This window comes from Amblyomma americanum, chromosome 8 (genome assembly GCF_052857255.1).
Source record: "Amblyomma americanum isolate KBUSLIRL-KWMA chromosome 8, ASM5285725v1, whole genome shotgun sequence".
Taxonomy (NCBI): domain Eukaryota; kingdom Metazoa; phylum Arthropoda; class Arachnida; order Ixodida; family Ixodidae; genus Amblyomma; species Amblyomma americanum.
The window spans coordinates 32,038,896-32,057,833 of record NC_135504.1 but is presented as its reverse complement, the minus strand read 5'-3'; the positions used below and the strand labels follow the sequence as shown (position 1 = coordinate 32,057,833).

Sequence of the window (18,938 nt, the reverse complement as noted above, 5' to 3'; positions counted from 1 at the left end):
TTAAGCAAGACATTGGTGTCTTACATCAGATTTACCTTTGTTTCGAATGCCTGCAAGGTGAAGAGAAAAAAAAAAGCAAAACTAGCATAGTTCTGTGAGCATTTGCAGTGTTCAGTACATCTTACTTTATCAGAAAGGGCTTTTGACCTTTCTACAATTGTGCCTTAGCAAAAATAAGTGTAGAAAAAGCATTTCAACAACAAAAACATAGAAAGCAATTAGCAGAGTCACTGCAAAGTTAGTGACCTGAAGGCTGGCGGCAGAGCAGAAAAAGCTCAGCGGTATGAAATTGCAATGCAGAGCAAGGCCTCCATGACTGCCTGCTTGATGAGGGTGCTAAGCACAGGCACACAAGTGTCTCTGCTGCAGTATTCGACTGCATGAGACTCCCCGCAATAGAAAGCATACAAAATGGTGGACGATGGTTGGCACACTTTCCTTACACTGTCTTCCTGCGCTGGCATCAACGTCAGTAAGTGTCCAGTGCAATAGCTGAAAGCAAAGTTGCGCTCATTTATGAGCTACAGTTCATGGACTGTGGTCGGCGCTGACTGTGAAGTGGGCTGTGCACCCAGCCGCACTCGCAAAGCATCCAAATGAAGAATTTAGAAGAAAAAAAAAAACTTTTGCAATTGCTTGCTATTCCCAAGTGTTTTACAACTAGTATTCCAGCCCATCACACTACAACAAGCCTCCTGGTTATTACACTGTCTGGTCATAATGCAGTGCAAATGTACATCCTGCGCCGAAAATGCCGAGGACGCCAGGTAACCTCCCTGGCCATGCAGTGCAACTCATTTCTGCCTTTCCAGAATTCAAAACCCTCTCGAAGGTGAGGTTAATTACTGTCCTCACTCCTCTAAGAGCATGACAATTCCAGAGATGCTGCAACAGCCCCACTGGATAACCGAATAGTGAACTCCTGGTGCTTGTAGTGCGTGTTAGGCCCATGAGATGGCACCACTGCAGCCTACAGTACTTTTGACAGAGGCAGCACAAGCATCCCATATTATACAGACAAGTTCAGATTAATGCATGTGCCTCTGGGGAAGCCTCTAAGTCGAGGCGTCGGAAGACACTCAGCATGCCAAAATCTGCCAGAGGGCAGTTTTTAGCCTCAATGCTTGTGCACTAACCACCAGCCAACAAATTGGGTCCCATTGGAAGCCAAGGTGCTCGTGAAAAGTAATGTACTCTGTGATGGGCATGCCCGCAACAGCTATCTAAGAACCTACCTAGCCTGTGAATGATGTGCTGCGCGACTGCCCACGACAAAAGCTGATGTGAAAGAAGAGGCAGAGAGAAAGTGTGGAACAGTAACGACCTTTCCTACGTGCATGTGAGCTGGAGAGGAGGAGCAGGCAAAACAACCTGAATGTGCAGAGGATGAGCCAGCCTTGAAAGATTACTGTCATCGAACAAGTGGAGCAAGTACAGGTGGCAATTGAATCAAGTGAGCCGAACGAAACCACAGGTCAAGAGAAGTTGCTGCAGTAGCAACCAACGACTACTAGAGTTCAACTTGAGATCCTCAATATTTCAGTGATGCCGACGGAGCTTTCAAGTCATTGTGCTCCATATGACAAAGTCGAGATGCAAAACACAAGACTCTTGGGCAACTGAGTGCTACGAACTACACAGTGGCACACAGTTCGTAATTATGGCCAGCTGTGAGCAATGTGCAGATCTAAATGTTCTCTAAGAGTATTAAAACTGTTTCAGACTGCATAATTACGAGCACAAATTTATAGTGCAGTGTGGAACTTTTGCCCGTCTACAGCCAATTTAACAGCAATTTTACAGCCTTTAACAGCATCAAGCTTTACGCACACATCTGAAATCAGTTCGGCTTGCCAGCTTATTAGGTTGCAGGTCCCACTGTACCTGAGCAAGCTCGCTAGACAATGAGTCCATTACAATCTGGCCTACAGATGATGCAGATTTGGTTGAAGAAATGTCCCATGGCCCATTTAAACTATAACTAATAAATTGGTTCTATTTAGGACGAATGGCTGAAGTGTGGTTTGGCATGCGAAAAAGGAAAACAGCAAGTGAAGTGGCAAGAAAAGAAAACCATGGAGAATAAAACCCTGTGCACAGAAACAGAAGAAACTAAGATGCCATGGTGAACAGACCAAATGAAAGGAAAAACGGGGAAAATGTGAGCGAGCAAAACAAGCAGCCAGATGGCAAGCAAATGTGCAGGCAGTGCAAGCACCAGCAGAAGCGGCAAGCCAGCTGCCAAGCCAGCAGCCAAGCCAGGCCAGTGGCCAGAGCAGCAGCACAGCAAAAGGGGGGAAAGCCTACAGACCTGCCGGAGTTTGGTCCTGATAACCTCGCACTACAGCAGCGTAGCTCGACAACCCTGCGCGCCAGAGACACACACACACACGGGGGCCTGGCCATTAGGGCGTGTCCCCTTCTCGCACAGAAACAACAGCAGAGTATGCACACATTGGCGGCAGCAGTAAATGCAGCGCCGAGAAAGAAAAGACACTATACACCCAGCCAGCCCTTCTCACTTTGTTGAAGTCGCCAATGTTGCGACCTCATTGGAGCAACTTCTATGCTTCGTTAAAATTTGCATTAGCTTATGTTTGCATTGCATTGCACACTTCAAAACTAACATTCCATCGTCACACTTTCTATATACTCCTCGATGAAGTTTCTAGAGTATTCCCAATGAAGTTTCTAGAGTATTCCCAATGAAGTTTCTAGAGTATTCCCAATGAAGTTTCTACAGTACTCCCAATGTTCCCAACGAAGTTTCTACATTCTCCTCTATGGAGTTTCCACATTCTCCTCGATGGAGTTTCTACACTCTCTTCGATGGAGTTTCTACACTCTCTTCGATGGAGTTTCTACAGTCTCTTCGATGGAGTTTCTATAGCCTCACTGATAAATCTTCAACAGTTTCACTGTCAAAGTTTTCAGTTTCAGTGTCAATGACTCGACATTCCTACAGTTGCCTCAAAGTTTCTACAGTCGGCTCGAAGTTTCTGTAGCCTCACTGATGAAGCTTCTACATTTACACTGTCAATGTTGCCAATAATGTGATTTCAGTCCAAGCATTCACAGCATTTCGCCATAATTGCATTAGGAGCGTTTCCTCAAACACCACCCAACTGCTCGCAGCCGCTGCACATGTCTGAACAACAGCGCGAGTTGTCTTCAGTCATTTCTTAAACTTTTATAAACAGGGATAAATGGATACAGTCAGTAGTTGAGCGGTCCACAACACATGCACAAGTTTGATAATGTTTGTGATACCCCAGCTGCATCCTGCACAGCACTGCCCTAACTTGTGCAAACCAGTTTTTCCTCCAGTTTTTTTCGCAAAATAAGTTAAACAGCCCACAGCCTAAAAAAAACATGAACTCAAGGGCTGCGACCATTTTAATACATAGCTGGTGTACTGCGTAGCAATGACCTCTCCCAAATTACGAAATTAAAGTAAGCATGCCAAGAGAAGTGCAATCATTCCTCAATCATCTGCTGTGTAAGGTCTTGCGATTACGAGCTCTACATGTTCAATGTCACCGTAGCCACAATTTTTAAATGCTTTCTCGCACATACTTTTCCCACTCTTTCCACGCCAATTACGGCCATGCACAAAAACCGACAACCAAAGGAGTAACCCACCACCTGGACACAAAAAATATGAAAATGGCACTGGCGACGGTAGACTACAGAGCACCTGCCCTCTAGAACAGTGCACCTCTCACAATGCCCTCCACCAAGCCAAGGCTCACAACAATGCGAGAGCAAAGATGCAAAAAAAAAAGTACAGAGCACGAGGAAATTATAAACGCTATGTATCACTCTACCTGCTAGGGTTCCGTCCTTTTCAGCTACCACCGTACAGTAGCAGTGATATTTACAAGATAACATTTCTGAATGCACACGGTACAAGGGGACAAGGTCCCTAGCTTAATAAGTGGTGGCACAAAAGTTTGATCAGAGCCATATTGTGCTCATAAGAAATGTCAATGTCCCCAAAGTTTTACACATGAAATGACAAGGCAACTTTAGCTGAAATAGTGTTACCGTTGTTTAACAATGCTACGGAAGCCTCGTATGGGTCCTGGTGTGTTTTGCATCAGGCTATTTGCAACCTCTCGAACTCGATGCATGAAACTGTTAAGTACAAGATTAATTTGATAACATTTATTTTAAAAAACTATAAGGTTGACAATCATGCCACAAGCGAGACCTGTAATGTTTCCACTTCTCGTATAAGAAACCAGAGAGCTGAAACCCCAATTTTCAAGGTTTCTAAAGACTTGAATAAATAGAAGTGCCATTTATGATTTCTAACCATGTGACATGTCTTGGCACCGCTCCCATTTTGCCCCTATTTAAAGCATTTGGCATCGGCATGCTGCAGAGTCACCTGGTAGAAGTCGAACATAGAATGTGAAAACAGCCCTGAAAAAGCAAGGCTAACCAGCCAGCTTTACTGCCATCACCGCTGGACAGTTAGGGCAATCCAAGAAGGGTACAATTATGTATTTCGTGAAAAAAGATAATGCCGTCCAGTCAGGCCACGGCTCATTTTTCCATGGCCCAGTCTGCTGGCAATGAACATTTTCATAGATAAATTTCCTACGCTGGGTGCAATGTTACCACCAACAGCAGAGTAGTTTGTGAATATGCTGTGTGTGTAAATATAAACATTTTTTTTTAAGCTCGTGGGAAAAAATACCGGTGCCTGCAGCGCCAACAGTGCTTAGCTGGTTAACCCCCCCTTGTGGCATGCTATCGTTATGAACACTGTTTATGAATGGTGGTCGATGAAAAAAAAGAGACTAGAGAACATGTGGATGGGGAGGGCAGGGTGAAGAGAATGTTGCACTGTCATTTACCCTGCAAGTCGGGCTTGCGTGCAGCGGGAGTCGGTTGCGTCGTTCCGACCGCAGCTGTTGCTTTGTCTGAGCCCGCATCACCAGACTGTGGTGGAGCCGTCGTGGCATCCCGACCGTCCAGCCTACGCGCCACAAACATGCACTGTGTTACCAACAAACCTCTCGCCAAGCTAACCAACAACACCCACCCGGCCTGGCTAAGTTGTAAGTAACAACGCTCGCTGCTTTTATAGTTTCACTCATTAGAGTGATATAACCTGGGCAAGCTCTTCCAAATGTGTGTGCAAAAAAAAAAAAAAACATCAGAGTTAAAAGCCAGAAAGTGACCACCAGACCTCAGGGTGCCGCAATAAACTGTAGGGTGCCTTCGATGGCCAGCGCCGCTTTCAGGGCGAGGACACCGCTTTTGACGGTGGCATGTTGGGTCCCGCTCTCCCGTTCAGATGCACTGAGGGCCACGGGGCAGCAAGCCGTTTCTAAGCGAGAACTGCAGCTATTGCTTGGAATGCCTTAAATTTGGTGTTCTGCCAAGGCAGGGTGGTGCCAGAGGTTGTTTAAACAGTGAATCGAAGTTAGCTACGCAAAATTAAATGATCTTTCGCAGCGGATCTGCCGAGGAACTTGGTGCCTTGTGAGCTGTCCTTATATTCTCACAGCGGGCATAGCATATTCCAGTGCAACCTGCTACTCGGATACTCATTTCATTACTGGGCCAATAATCAGGATCACTTATTTTCACCTGCAGTTGCATATTCGCCAAAAGCTGCCAATCGGACAGCTTCTCGTTCGCTATGAAATAAAGTGCGAGAAGTCGCCTTTGACGGCTGCTAATTTCTGAAATTATGAGGATGCAAATTAGTTGTGCATTATACCCCCGCCCCTAGGATACAGTGTTCTGGAAAGCAAGTGTTTCGCATGCCTTACTTTGCATACTTTGGAGGTTGTCTTTTGGTTTTCAACAGTCTAAATGACCGGTGATGATCGCTTTTTTTTCTGCGCGCACTGTCCCGAACGAAGCAAAATAGCCACTTTCATATTATGGGCAGAACACCCGGGAACACAACAGCCCCTCATAGCTTGGTCCCAGGCTGCTATATCACACACTCAACAGAGCTCGCTTGAACCAAAGGGGCGTGGCCTGTTGGGCGAAATTGCCCATTTTTGCGTACATTTTGCACGTTTTGAGCGTTTCCCGCCACCTTTCCTCTGCCGATTACAGACGCCTCATTGCACATCGCACCTTCTGCACCATGCTGTCGGAATTCGCATGTTTTGATCCACCAGATGTGCGCCAATTGTATCGACCGGGAAAGTTGGAAGACTAGTGTTCAAACCTGCCAGGCCAAAACAAAATTTCGCAGAGGGCTTTTTTCAAAACCTGACGACAAAGACACTCCCCAGCAACGCAGCCGTATTTTTCGGGCACCCTCGCTGGTAAATTAAGCGAGTATATGTAAAGCTCTCGTCGCTGCATTTCGTTCAGTTTGTTTATTTTACCTTTATTCCACGGAGGCCTACTAACCCCTCCACCTCTGCTTTTTTTGCGCCAGCTCATTACATATATCCTGCGCATCACTATATATAGCGAAAGAAGACGTGGCACTGCCGGGGAAAAAAAGGCTCCTTTTGTTGGCGTCACGCAGCCACATCAGTAATGTGAAATCAATTGCCATGCCCAATGACCATAGAGTGAAGTGGCAAACCAGCACCTCTTGGCAACAGGAGCAGATGGTTTCACGACAGCGAGGAAGGCGCAGCCTGTGTGTGCGGACTCCTCTTTTTTAGTTTAGCCTGGGGAAAATTGGATTCAAATAAAGTAGTTACAGGGGCTTATTTCCTGAGGTTCCTTTGTGAATCAGTCGAGTGTAATAGTTTTTTTCTTCGTTTTGAAAAGAAGAAAGAGTTTTAGTTAAATCTGACCTCAAATAAGGTTCCTTAGCAACTACTAAGTCGCATCGTACCATTAGTGCAAGAACTGCCCAGAGAGGAACTCAACCGTCTGCATAATTTTGTTGCGGAACAAGCCACTAAGGTAGCAGTTGAGAAAATTTGACCATTTCGTTTTAGACTTGTCCTCATCTGTCCACACAAGAGCAGTGCGGCAGCGGGCTGTGTGGAAGAAACATTTGCCATTACTACGCAGAATACTGCACATGTGGTGCAGTAATAAGACAAAGGGATCCAGAAGAATGTTGAAAAAACGGGTGTTAACTACGAAAAAAATAGTTACATTTCACAGGTCATGCTCCGCGCTGCTGGCATACCCGAGAGCCTGTGCACAGTCCTTATATTTGTACAACAAATGCAGCATATAATTCTGCGGAATTTGGCGACCCTGATACTCTACATTACGACTACAAAGGAAGGCCAAACAGCCACTGTTATTTTTCAGTGCAGACAGCAACTACGAAGCACAGCAGTCAGTCATAACTTTTCGATTGCCGTGTATTCGGAGCGGCTGCATCATGCATAAATCACCCTCAAAACTGCTGCAACATTACTGCCACGAGTGAAACAACTACAGTAAAACCTCGTTTATCCGGATCTTGATAACTAAAAGATTCGGTTAACTCGGACAGGCACCGCGGTCCCAGCAAAAATGTGCGTAGTTCAATGGTGTTAAACACTTGTTAACTCGGCAGCATTTGGCCGCGTATCGTTAACTCGGACAACCCCGACTAGAGCTATTGCAATGACCACACTCCGCGGCTCGGATGTTCAAACACTCCAAACAGATGACGAAGCCGGCGCAGCCGAGAAGAGCCGCGCAAACTGAAACAAGATGAGAAACAGCCACAGGACGCGAGAGATGCGATGATGACAGTAAGAGAGCGATCGGTGGCCAGGTGGCGCTAGCCACCCCCCAGTGCACTGGTTGAGCATCCAGCAACCACTAAAAGCTGCAAAGGACGATGGGATGGCTTGCTGGGGTTACTTTGTCACCGGAACTACGCGCATGCTGCCGATGCTACGCTGACGCTGCAGCTGCATTCTTTTGTGTTGCGAGTGTGTGAAAAGCCATGTTCTGTGCGGACTCGTGCCCGTTGTGTTAGACTGCTGGTGTGTGCTGTCCCTGCCACGACGCCTACGCCGATGCTGCAGCTGCATTCTTTGTGTTGCAATTGTGACAAGCCGCACTGCGTGCAGACTGGTGCGTGCTGTCACTGCCTTCACGCTTTGCTATGATGGTGGCTGCCAACACAGCGAAGCCGCAACAGCAGCCGGCCAATAATTTAGAAACGAAGGTGAAGATATTAAAGGAGGTCGGTGAAGGAGTTTCTCAGCAAGAGATAATGAAAAGTATGGGATCAAGAGAAGCACATTGAGCGACTACGTGAAGAACAAAGAAAAAATTCTTGAAGCATTTGACAGCGGAAAGTTCACCGGAACAAGAAAAGGGTTCAGGACGGCAGCGCACCCGGCGTTAGAAAATGCATTGCTACGATGGATCGCAGATATGCGCAGCGGGCAACTTCCTCCGAATGGGCCGCTGATCTGTCAGCAGGTCGAGAGCTACGCAGCGAAAATAAACGTTGACTCTTTCAGTGTGTCTGAAGGATGGTTCGCACGCTTCAAAGAAAGACATGGATTGGTCTTCAGGAACGTGTGTGGTGAGACGGCAGCGGTAGAAGAACGCTGCATCACTAATTCGAAGTCGACCAAGCTTCCCCGATACCTGGCTCGTTATGAACCTGCCAATGTCTTCAACGCCGATGAAACGGCACTTTTTTTCAGGGCATTGCTGAACAAAACGATCACATTCAAGGGTGACCAGTGCATTAGAGGCAAGAGGAGCAAAGAAAGGGTAACCGTGCTCCTCGCCACAAATATGTTGGGCACGGAGCACCTACCACTTCTTGTAATAGGCAAAGCCAATCACCCTAGGTGCTTTAAGAACGTTCGCCGTCTGCCTGCAGAGTACAGAGCAAACAGAAAGGCATGGATGACCATAGATATTTTTCAAACCTGACAGCGGCCGCTCGACGGCCGCTTCTCCGCCAAAAACTGCAAGGTTTTGTTTGTCGTGGATAACTGCAGCGCACACACCAATGTGACAGGGCTGGAATGCATCGAGCTTGCATTCCTGCCACCAAACACGACGGCTGGTTTACAGCCGCTGGACCAGGGCATTATCCAGCACGTGAAGACCAAGTACAGATGGCATGTGACAGAATGGATGCTGCTCTGCAAGGAGGCAGAGCGAGAATACGACATAAACCTCCTCAGCGCAGTTCATGTCTTAGCACGTGTCTCGAGCAACACGTCGGCGGAGGTCATTGCGAACTCCTTCAGGCACGGCGGGTTTGTCCGCCCCGACGACTGATGTAGATGTGCCTCCCGGGGACGCCGAAAGGATGGGTGACGAAGTGACGGATGAAAGGAGCTTGGAGTTTCTCCTGCCTGCTGATGTCCGGCTTGCCGACCACATTGCTATTGATGATGGTGTTGCTATTGATGACGATGATATCATATTGGTAGTGCTCGACATAGAGGAAAATTTCCAATGATGACAATCGAGATCAGCCGCTGCGACGTTGCACTGTGCAGGCCGCCGAGGCTCTCGCTGTTCTCGAGGAATTCTGCGTACTAGAATCCCGCGACAGTGAGTGTGCGCACCATCACGTGATGGGGTTGAAAAATATCGGTCTAGCGCAGACTCTGGCGAGGAAGCAAACGAAAATAACTCAGTTTTTCAAGCAATAAAAGTATGTTCATGCTGTATACATTTTTTTCTCGTTTTCATGGTACATTTGATAATCCGGAATGCGGTTAACTTGGACATTTTTCCCAGTCCCGTGAGATCCGGGTTAACGAGGTTTTAGTGTATTAGTGCCAGTTTCCAGTCCGGTCGATTTATTGCGGTCGCTGAGCAACTGCACAGAAACCGCGCCACATGCATAGCACACAGTACGTGTGAACGGCATGTGGGACCCAACATGCCGCCGCGAGAGGGACACGGCGGCGTGGGGTGGTACAAAGGGTGTCCCGCCCTGAAAGCCGAGGCAAGAGGACATCCAGGCACCCTAATGAACTGCTTTCCAAACCATGAAAAGCAAGTGTCAAATTCCTTTCTTGCTGTAAGATTTCAATGTCATGTTATGAATGCTTTATTGCCATGTATAGAGACTTAAGTCACAACAGCGCATAAAAATGCATCAAGGAAATTACATGTATGCACTGTTTGCAAAGTTTGTGAAGGTCTGTGTGTAAATGCACGACACTTCACTTTGTACATCACCCTGAAATTTCTCAGAACTACAAAAAATTGCAGCACTACACAAATGTAAATCATGGCACTTTTTGTACAAAACCCTGAGATCCATGCAAAACTTTCAAAGTTATCACAGTAGTGCACAGATGAGCAGCGCTGTACTTTATATAGTAATATTCGAGAGATCGCAACGTTTGTGCAACTATCACCGAAGTAAATACACAGCATTGCATTTGTTGCATACAATTAAAATGCCCCGCAAGTTTCAAAAAATTTGTCAAGTTGTCACAGCTGGAGGCAAATGCTTAGCATTACCCTTCCTACTTAAATAACAAGCTCCAAAAATACGAAATTTCCAATATAACATGCCTAAACCAAAAACCTTGCAGGGCAGATCACATTTTTTTGCACACTTCAGCCAGCCCTCATTGCTTTAGTGTGGATTGCTGCCAGTGACCATTTGCTGACTGCCCTACGCAAAGTGTTCTGGAGCCAGACTTCATTGTTATAACTGATAATGCGGCATGGGGGCATGGTAGTAGGCTGGTTATTTTACCATAGAAAACATAGCAAAGTGGACTGTGCAGCCGCTTTTCATTCTTGTAACCGATATCTTGTTAAAACCATTATCATTATAAGTGGGCTCGACTGTAAAAGCATAAAAACACGCACAAACTGAGGGTAGAAATAAAATAGGATGGTGGTGTTGTAGCCTGCAAGTTTTAAGACAGCTGTCCTGAAGGAGGACATCCTCAATAATGAAAGGCATTGGATAGTTCTGTGTACACAAACTTATAACATGTATAAAAGGGGCCGGAAAAAAATTCAGTATGAGCGAAGTGGAGGAGGGGGCAAATGTAGTAGCCCAGAAATTTTAGACAGCTGCCCTGTACAAACGATACAGATCACTTCACTGTTAAGCCTCCAAAAAGCCCCATTCAATAGCACTCTGTTCCCCCCCCACAATAGCTGCCCGCATCGTGAACACTACACATATCACCAGAACTTAAAATATTGCCGCAACGGGAAACCTTTAGGATCACAAATAGGAAACCTGTGCTGCTTGTATAAGGTGCAGTCGCCACCCTCGACTGGGTCCAGGTTGTAGACGTACAGGTAGCCATCTTCCGTAGCCAGTAGTACCCTCGGTATCTTCTGGACGCTGCAAACAAAACCACAATGAGACCACCTGCACACGCGGAAGCGCAGACTGACGCAACATATTCAGTTTTACTATGTTGACTGAAGGTTCAGTTATTCAGTTTTTTTATCCAAAAATTGGTCAGAGAGCTGGAACTCCAGAATATGTCTGTCGTGCACACCATAAGAATGCAGCCAAACCAATCCCCCAAAATTAATCCTCGACGGAATGAAATCGAGAAAAGTCCACAATTTTTTGTTACATCCAGTTTTCGCATGAAAACCCGAAAAGAATGGTGTTGGTATATGGGGTTTAATGTCTGAAAGCAACTCAAGCTATGGGGGTCACTGATGCGGAGGGCTCCGGATAATTTCGACCAGATGGGATGCACTGACATCGTACAGTACACGGGCCTCTAGCATTTTGCCTCCATCGAAATGTGACCACCACGGCCGGGATCGAGCCCATGTTTTTGAGGTCAGCAGCCATGCACCATAACCAGTGCGCCACCACGGCAGCGAAAACTCGATAAGACTGCAAAACGGAAACCAAAATGAAAATAAATGTAATGAAATAGACAAGACATGGACAAATTTAAACATGGACAAATTTTGTGACTACGTTGGTAATGCGAGCACGACAATGGCTACCACAGTCTCCGTCACGGATAGCACGATGCCACTACTGCGTGCGGGGTGAGGAGAGTGCGGCGGGCGGGGAGTCCAAAGCACATGCCTCTTTCCCCGTGCTCTTCTCCCGTAAAAAAAAACGAATATCTCTCACAAACCGTCCTCCACTCCCGCTACGCGCCTGCTGTCCGCACCGCGCGAACGACTGAGTAGAGGCGATGGGTGTAGACCGCTTGTCCAATGCCTTCTTCACTAAGTCCTGTTCTGTGTTGCATTTGGACATGAGCTATTGTATTGCCTCTCGGTGTGATGCTATAGAAGTGAAAGCAGAGGAGATCAAGCTCCAGCATAGCATGGCACTAATGTCCGCTCATTAAACTTTCATGTGATCTGGCTAAATTTGAAGTAACACAGCACTAGTAAATGAACAGTTGGGCACTAGTAAATGAACAGTTGGCACAGCAACTTCGTTATACAGTAAAAGATCGTTAATTCGAACTCGTAGGGGAGCAGGAGATTGTTCGAATTAGCGAATGGGCGGTAGAATGAGCGGTTATAGCGTCCCGTTGCACGGGCAGAACCCAATGCAGTCATATCTAGACTCGTTATCGCGAGCTAGGAGCTACTATATGTTTGTGGCGGGCATATTCTGAGAATTAAATTCATGCAGCCCTAATGCAAATGAAATAAATTGATTGGCCAGTTATGCGCCAGAAACAAGTACTAAAATGCATTCGCGTAAGCCGCGAGCTTTAGTGCTGGAATATATGACGCTATTTATGCTCCAAAACATGTTTATTTGTGGGGAAGGGTTGTCAAAATTAAAAGTAATCAGCAAAGTGCATTTGCTTGCGTTTCTTCTGCAGAGACTACATCAGCATCATCTGCAGCTTGCCCAAAGCTCCTGCGCAATGTCACAGTTCTCACAGACAGAGAAGTGGCGTGCTGCAGCATCGAGCGCTGACGCTACTTCAAGTGCATTTGGCGGTGGCATAGTCTCGTCGCCGCCGTCGGACTCATCACTGCCTGCTGTTCTCATCGCACGTGAGCCCTGCAACGTCTGCTAGGAGCGCGCAGCATCAATTATATCGGAGTCACTCAAGGGCTCCAACATCTCCACGCTACAGTCCACGTAGCTCGCGCTCGCGGCACCAAAAATGCCGTCATCGCCCAAACCGCCATACTACATTGTTTACACCATGTGACCGCGACCCAGCGACCGCGACACAACGAAAATCTGGAACGGCTCGCGCCGAAGCATCAGCGGCAGCGCAAACATGCTGCGGCATGCACCAGAACGTGGGCTCCATGAGCCTCGTGCACTCAGCTTTTTTTTTCTTTTCCACTGTTTTACATCTCTGGTAAATTTGTAGCATTTTACTCGCTATCGGTCAACTTCTACCTACGAGGAGCGGTGTCAGCCAGTGGCTCCTAGTTCGAATTAATCGTTGCGGGTGCCGACTTGTTCGTATTATCGGGAGTTTTCCCCATTGAAATACACAGGGCTGTACCGGGATCCAGGCGTCAGTTCGAATTAACGGTAAGTTCGAATGAACAAGCTTTTACTGCACCAAGGACGACAACCGCAACATCTTTGTTACATCAAGTCCACAAATACACGCTTCAATGGGGACGGCGTCGGGGAATTGAGAAATTTGATAATACCGAAGAATTTGCTACATGGGGGTTCCAAACATCAAGGTTTAACTGTATGATCAAACAATGCAGTGAAGAAACTACAACATGATGAAAACACCTCAACGAACTGAGAAACTAGCTGTCTAGTGTTGCTGCACTGCCCACTAGAGATAGAGGTTGCAGCTTGTAACCACTTCTATCAAGCCCCACGATTCTGCCAAAGACTAAGTTTAGATTAATCAAAACTTAACTAATCCTGAAATTTGGCCATGCAGGACTGTGCACTATGAACAAACCAAGGATATTTGTTTGAATTCAAAAGATATGATGGCAAGTAAAAGCTGCATGCATATGAAACAATAAATGCAATGCTGAACAGTGCTGTAGTCGCAAGAATTGCTATTACTACACTCTCCTCGTACCAATCTCCAACTCCATTTCGATCCTTTACCATGTGCTCTATTCACAGCACACTGCCTGAGCTTGTGTAATGAGCATTATATATACCGTATTTACACGCATAATTTGCGCACTTTTTATTCAGAAATTAGGGCTCGAAGAAGGTGGTGTGCAAATTACACGGGGATTTCGCGAGCGTGACTTAAAAAACTCCACAAAGATCATAACGCGCAATACAGGTATAGCGTATGTTGCTGCGTATACGTCAGCACCCGGACCCGCACCCCACGACGGCCGCCCCCCGAAAAAAAGTTCACTCTAAATGAAAAGCCGCTCAATGTTTTTTTGTAAACCCGGGTGATAAGTTAAGGGTGCGCAAATTATGCGCGTAAATACGGTATCTGGTGTACAAGGGCAAGAATGTCATAAGAATGAAACTGACTGAGATGACTGAGATGAGAATGCATAAAGCGATGTGTGGAGTCTCCTGTGTGTGTCTCCACACTCGAAACAGACCTGTACATGAGCATCTTCATTTCACCTCAATCAAAATGCAGCCACTCGAGTCCAGGATCAAAAGTACAAAACTTGCACTCACGAATTTGTGCGACTCGATCAAAATCCAGTGTAAGGAATCGTGGGTGCTGCGACTCACGTGGTGAGGCAGCAGACTGTGCGCACACCAGCGAAGGGCAGGTGGACCGAGGCGAAGGAGCGCCCCTGGTTGAAGACGTCAGTGACCTGCGTGGGCAGGTAGGAGGCGCTCTGCAGCAGGGCCTTGCCCAGGTAGCCCATCCAGGTGCCGGGCTCCTCTGCCACCTTGTTTGCCTCCTTGGGGTCCTCCAGCTTGAAGATGTGCACCGTCTCCGTGTTGCTCGATGCACACAGGAACAGCGAGTCAGCACTGAACGCCAGCGACCAGATGCTGGCACACCTGCACAAGATGTCTCTTTTGAGCCGGCTGAGAGTGGCAACCTGGGCTTGTTGACTCATTTGCAGCAATGGAAGAAGCTGCGCAACAGACGAGGATGAGGGAATGGCGTACACAAGCGCTGACTTGGGCTCTAAAGGCAGTGCTCAAATTACCTTTTTTTTTTCCATCGCTGATTTGCTTTTAACAATGCCCCGTGCCATCTGCTGCGTATCCAATTAGTTGCCAGGAGCTTGGATAATTTTCAAAAAGCACATGAGTGCTCCATAAGAGCACCTCACACACAGCCACTACAGTAGAACCCTGCTATAGTAAACTCTGTTATAGTAAAAATGCTGATATAGTAAAGTGAAGCTGCGGTTCCATTTCACCTTCCATAGATAACTACATTTTTTTCCAGTTATAGTAAAGATTTTTTCAAAGAAATGACTATAGTAAAGAGCGCCTGGCCGTGACGATGTACTTCCGTAGAATGATGACGTTGCGGCATGCGCGAAGTCCAGGATCGCGAGGCCTATAGATACCAAATACAATAAAACGGCACTCTTTGAGGTGGCTTCACCACCACGCTCTAAAGCCGTGACGAGAAGCCACCTTTTTGAAGACCTGGAGGCCATGAGACAAAGCGCACAATGCGCACGGAAAAAGTAAAGCTGGCTATGAACATAGCAATACGGCGACGCGGGTTGCTAAGAAAGGAAAGCCGATAAAAGTGCAGTGAGTACTCCACACTCCACTGTGCTGTGCGCGTTTCGTGACTACTACTTCTTTAATGATGCTGAGGCCACAAAAGACTACGCCTTGATCATGAAAAGCTTTGATTTTCACATGGAATCGAACTGGTGTTATATTCGTAGCCGCCTTGTATTTTGCAAATGCAGTACTTTCACAAAACGTAAACCAAGTCGAAAATGTGATACTGTGTGATAACTGAAAATAAATTATTGCACAAAGGGACAATAGGAGCAGGATGTAAGGAATTTCTAAATGCTTCTTTTATAAATCAACACTTTGTGCTCAGTAAGCAGCCAGAGAGCATAGTGAGAGCCATGCCATGACCACCAACTGATATGTAGAGTAAAGATTTTTGCTGGTGTGAGCTACTTTACTATAGACGGGTTCTACTGCAATTCACTTGCGAAAGCCCACAAATGGGCCTGCATACTGTCCAAAATCCAAAAGCTTTTGAATGCTGCAAATACATTCGGGACCAAGAAGCACCAAAAGCATGGTGCAATGGTTACGTGGGCTTGTGTAAAGACACGCTGCTCCATGACACCACCAATCAGGCAGAACAACTGCTGTAAGGTGCCTGCAATTATGCAAAATAAAGTACCATTATTGCTGGAGTACTGAAGATCAATACAGTAGAATCTCAACGATACGATCACGGTCGATATGAATTTGTAGAATTCCCTGGACAGAGTGGATGTTATAAATGTGCAAAAGTTCGGAAGTTCCGAACACTTTCCCTTGCCATTACGGATGACATGAACGCGTGAACTGCGACGACACCCTCGAGCACTAAGTTCTGCCCTCACGTTGCAGATGCCACGATCGCCAGGCACGCGGTATGCAACATGAGTGAGCAATCATGAACGTCGCAAGTGAGCGGTGGTGTGTGGCTCGTAAATCAACGATGCCACAACGCGAGCAGTGGTGCGACCTTTAATAAATTCCATCAGCCATAAGCGGATCTGCATGAATGCGCTTACCATGCTTCTGTATACGGATTTTTGGATGATACGAATTGTGAATGGTATCAATATTTTTTGCAACCCCGTGAGATTTGTATTGAGATTCTACTGCAGCACCTGCCACAGTGCATGTGTATCTCCTATACAAGCACAAAAACTATGCGGTGCACACCAAAGTGACAACAGTGTGTTCGCTGAAGGCCATGCTCGGAGCCAATGTATATAACGTACTTGAGCCTGCTGGTGCATTTGGAACTTGAAATTCGTAGCGCGATTAGACGAGGATAGAAAGAATGCATCTAGACTGCTACCACTTTACCTACGAGCGTTCTTTTTGTGATCGTCCCTTTGCGCTACGGATTTCAGGTTTCATGCTGGACCCAGCGTTTGCCATCACACCACACTGAGATCTAGAAGTAGTTTCCACCTCAACTGCCAAGTCGCCACTTTCCGAAGAGAAAGAATTCTAGCTTGCACGCAAATGGCACTGACTTACCGCTTCATGCCTCTCCGAAATTCGTACAGCTTCTGCCCATCTGCGACGCAGAACACCCGAATGACAGTGCCCTGGAACAGTCAGCATAAAGTGTCCTCAGTAGGAGAAAAGGTTTTGTTTACGTTGCACATCGTGCATATGAAACTTCTACAGACCTTCTCTGAAGCTGTTGCTATCAGCGTTCCCGAGGCATTGAATGCTAAGGCAGCCAAGGGGCTGTCATGAGCCGGGATCATCACCTTGGCTTGCTGAAAAACAAGTCCGAGTTTAATAGTTTTATCAGCTGAAGAAATGTGACTGCAATTTTTCACTGCGACCAAACTCTTCACAAGTCTGCAGCCCGCACATATTTTAATAAAAATTAACATTGTCCAATAATATCTACAGATGCAGAGAACACAGTACTACTGTGCTAGTGGTAACAGCGATGTTTCCCGAAATAGTGGTGGACTGTGAACCCTCCACCCTCCAGAAGCACCACCCAAGCCCCCCAATCCACCCCAATCCACCCCAGAAGCAGCACCCACCCCCAAGATCCACCCAACAGAAGTGCAACGGAAAAGCATTGGCGAAACCAAATTCAAAGAAGCAATGAGAAGGCTATCAATGTAAAAGCGATATGTATAACCAATACTGCAAATGCAGATTTGTCACATCGCGTCATAATGCCGCAAAGCTTTGTAATGAGGTTATATTTATGTTCAAATCTTTATCACCTTGTAATGAGATATGCAACCAGATTTATCTGGAATGTCTGTAGCTGTGCTCAACTAGTTCAAGAAATCACTTCCTGGGTCTTATCTCGCAATCTTTTTGTTAGCCTTGAAATGAGGGCACCTGATAATGGCAGTGAATTTGCTTAACAACTGCTGGACATATTTGTTGCCATCACCGCCGCCAGGTTGTTCAGATCTTGGTGGGCTCAAGTCAGCCCAATAAAGAGCTTTTCAAAAGCACTTATCCTGGTTGCTGGACTCTTACCAACACGCGACAGTACGATCACCAGCCAGTTTTTTTATTATTTTCAAAATCACCCATCACAGCATGCCATGTTCAACACAAACTTCACTATCAAAAAGTTTTGTGCTGAGTGCTGATATGCAAGAGTAGTGGCATTATGGCACACAGAGCTATACTAACAAATCTTCTAAACTTTGAAGCTGTGACATGAAAATCTTGAACACAGCTCACATGCATGGTCAGAGGATGGCCTCGACTGCATTTTCAACAACGGACACCTATTTTGGCCTCTTACAAACCCCCAACGACAAACAAAAACACAAACTAAATTACAACGCAGAGCTCTGAAATTTATTTATTTATTTATTTTTACAGGTACTGCCAGCCTTATTATCAGGCCTTAGGCAGGAGTGGACAACACAAATCAACAAATTCAGAAACAGCAAAATCAGCAAACAAGATACAGGACGCTGAATGATAAATCAGAACAAAAACAAAAACACAAGATAGTATTTACAACATGAGTGTCATTTTGATGAGGGGGAGCCACATGTCACTCAGGACTTACGCGCAAGTGCGCAGAGGAATGAGGAAACCGTTGGGCAGTCAACTGTGTCGGCGGATAATGCATTCCAATCGCAAATAGTGCGCGGAAAATAGGAATTTTTAAATCTCGTACTATACTCTGACACTTGATACATTTCATGCATAAATTGGCAAATTTTAACAGCCGATAAAAGTGAAAGGTTCCACAGTGAGCCAAACACAAGCGCACCCACCAGGTTGAGGGCATCGAAGATCTGCACTTCCCCGATCTTGTCAGAGCCCGGGTAGGCGAGGTAGCAGTTGTCGCTGGACGGCGACAGGGCGCACAGACCCTTCTGGTTGGGCGGGGTCTCCCGGATCGTATGCAGCACCTGCATCCAATTCTTGTCCAGGTTTTGCAGGAGAGAGGGCCCCCGCTAACATG

General features: G+C 46.4%; 1 protein-coding gene across 8 annotated transcripts in view; it reads right to left on the bottom strand.

The window, feature by feature from the left end:
* The window catches only part of Atg18a (Autophagy-related 18a), a 33,019-nt gene that overhangs the window by 5,906 nt on the left and 8,175 nt on the right, over positions 1–18,938 (bottom strand). For 2 of the 8 annotated variants that reach the window (XM_077634332.1, XM_077634328.1), the window contains exons 4-10: positions 18,748–18,885; positions 17,164–17,256; positions 17,009–17,079; positions 14,540–14,818; positions 11,132–11,239; positions 4,866–4,987; positions 2,312–2,365 (exon numbers count right to left, since the gene is read on the bottom strand). In XM_077634332.1, coding sequence (XP_077490458.1) covers positions 2,312–2,365; positions 4,866–4,987; positions 11,132–11,239; positions 14,540–14,818; positions 17,009–17,079; positions 17,164–17,256; positions 18,748–18,885 — 865 coding nt within the window. Of the gene's footprint in view, positions 1–2,311; positions 2,366–4,865; positions 4,988–11,131; positions 11,240–14,539; positions 14,819–17,008; positions 17,080–17,163; positions 17,257–18,747; positions 18,898–18,938 lie in introns of all 8 variants that reach the window. The other 6 variants (XM_077634331.1, XM_077634327.1, XM_077634329.1 and 3 more) reach the window with 3 other exon arrangements.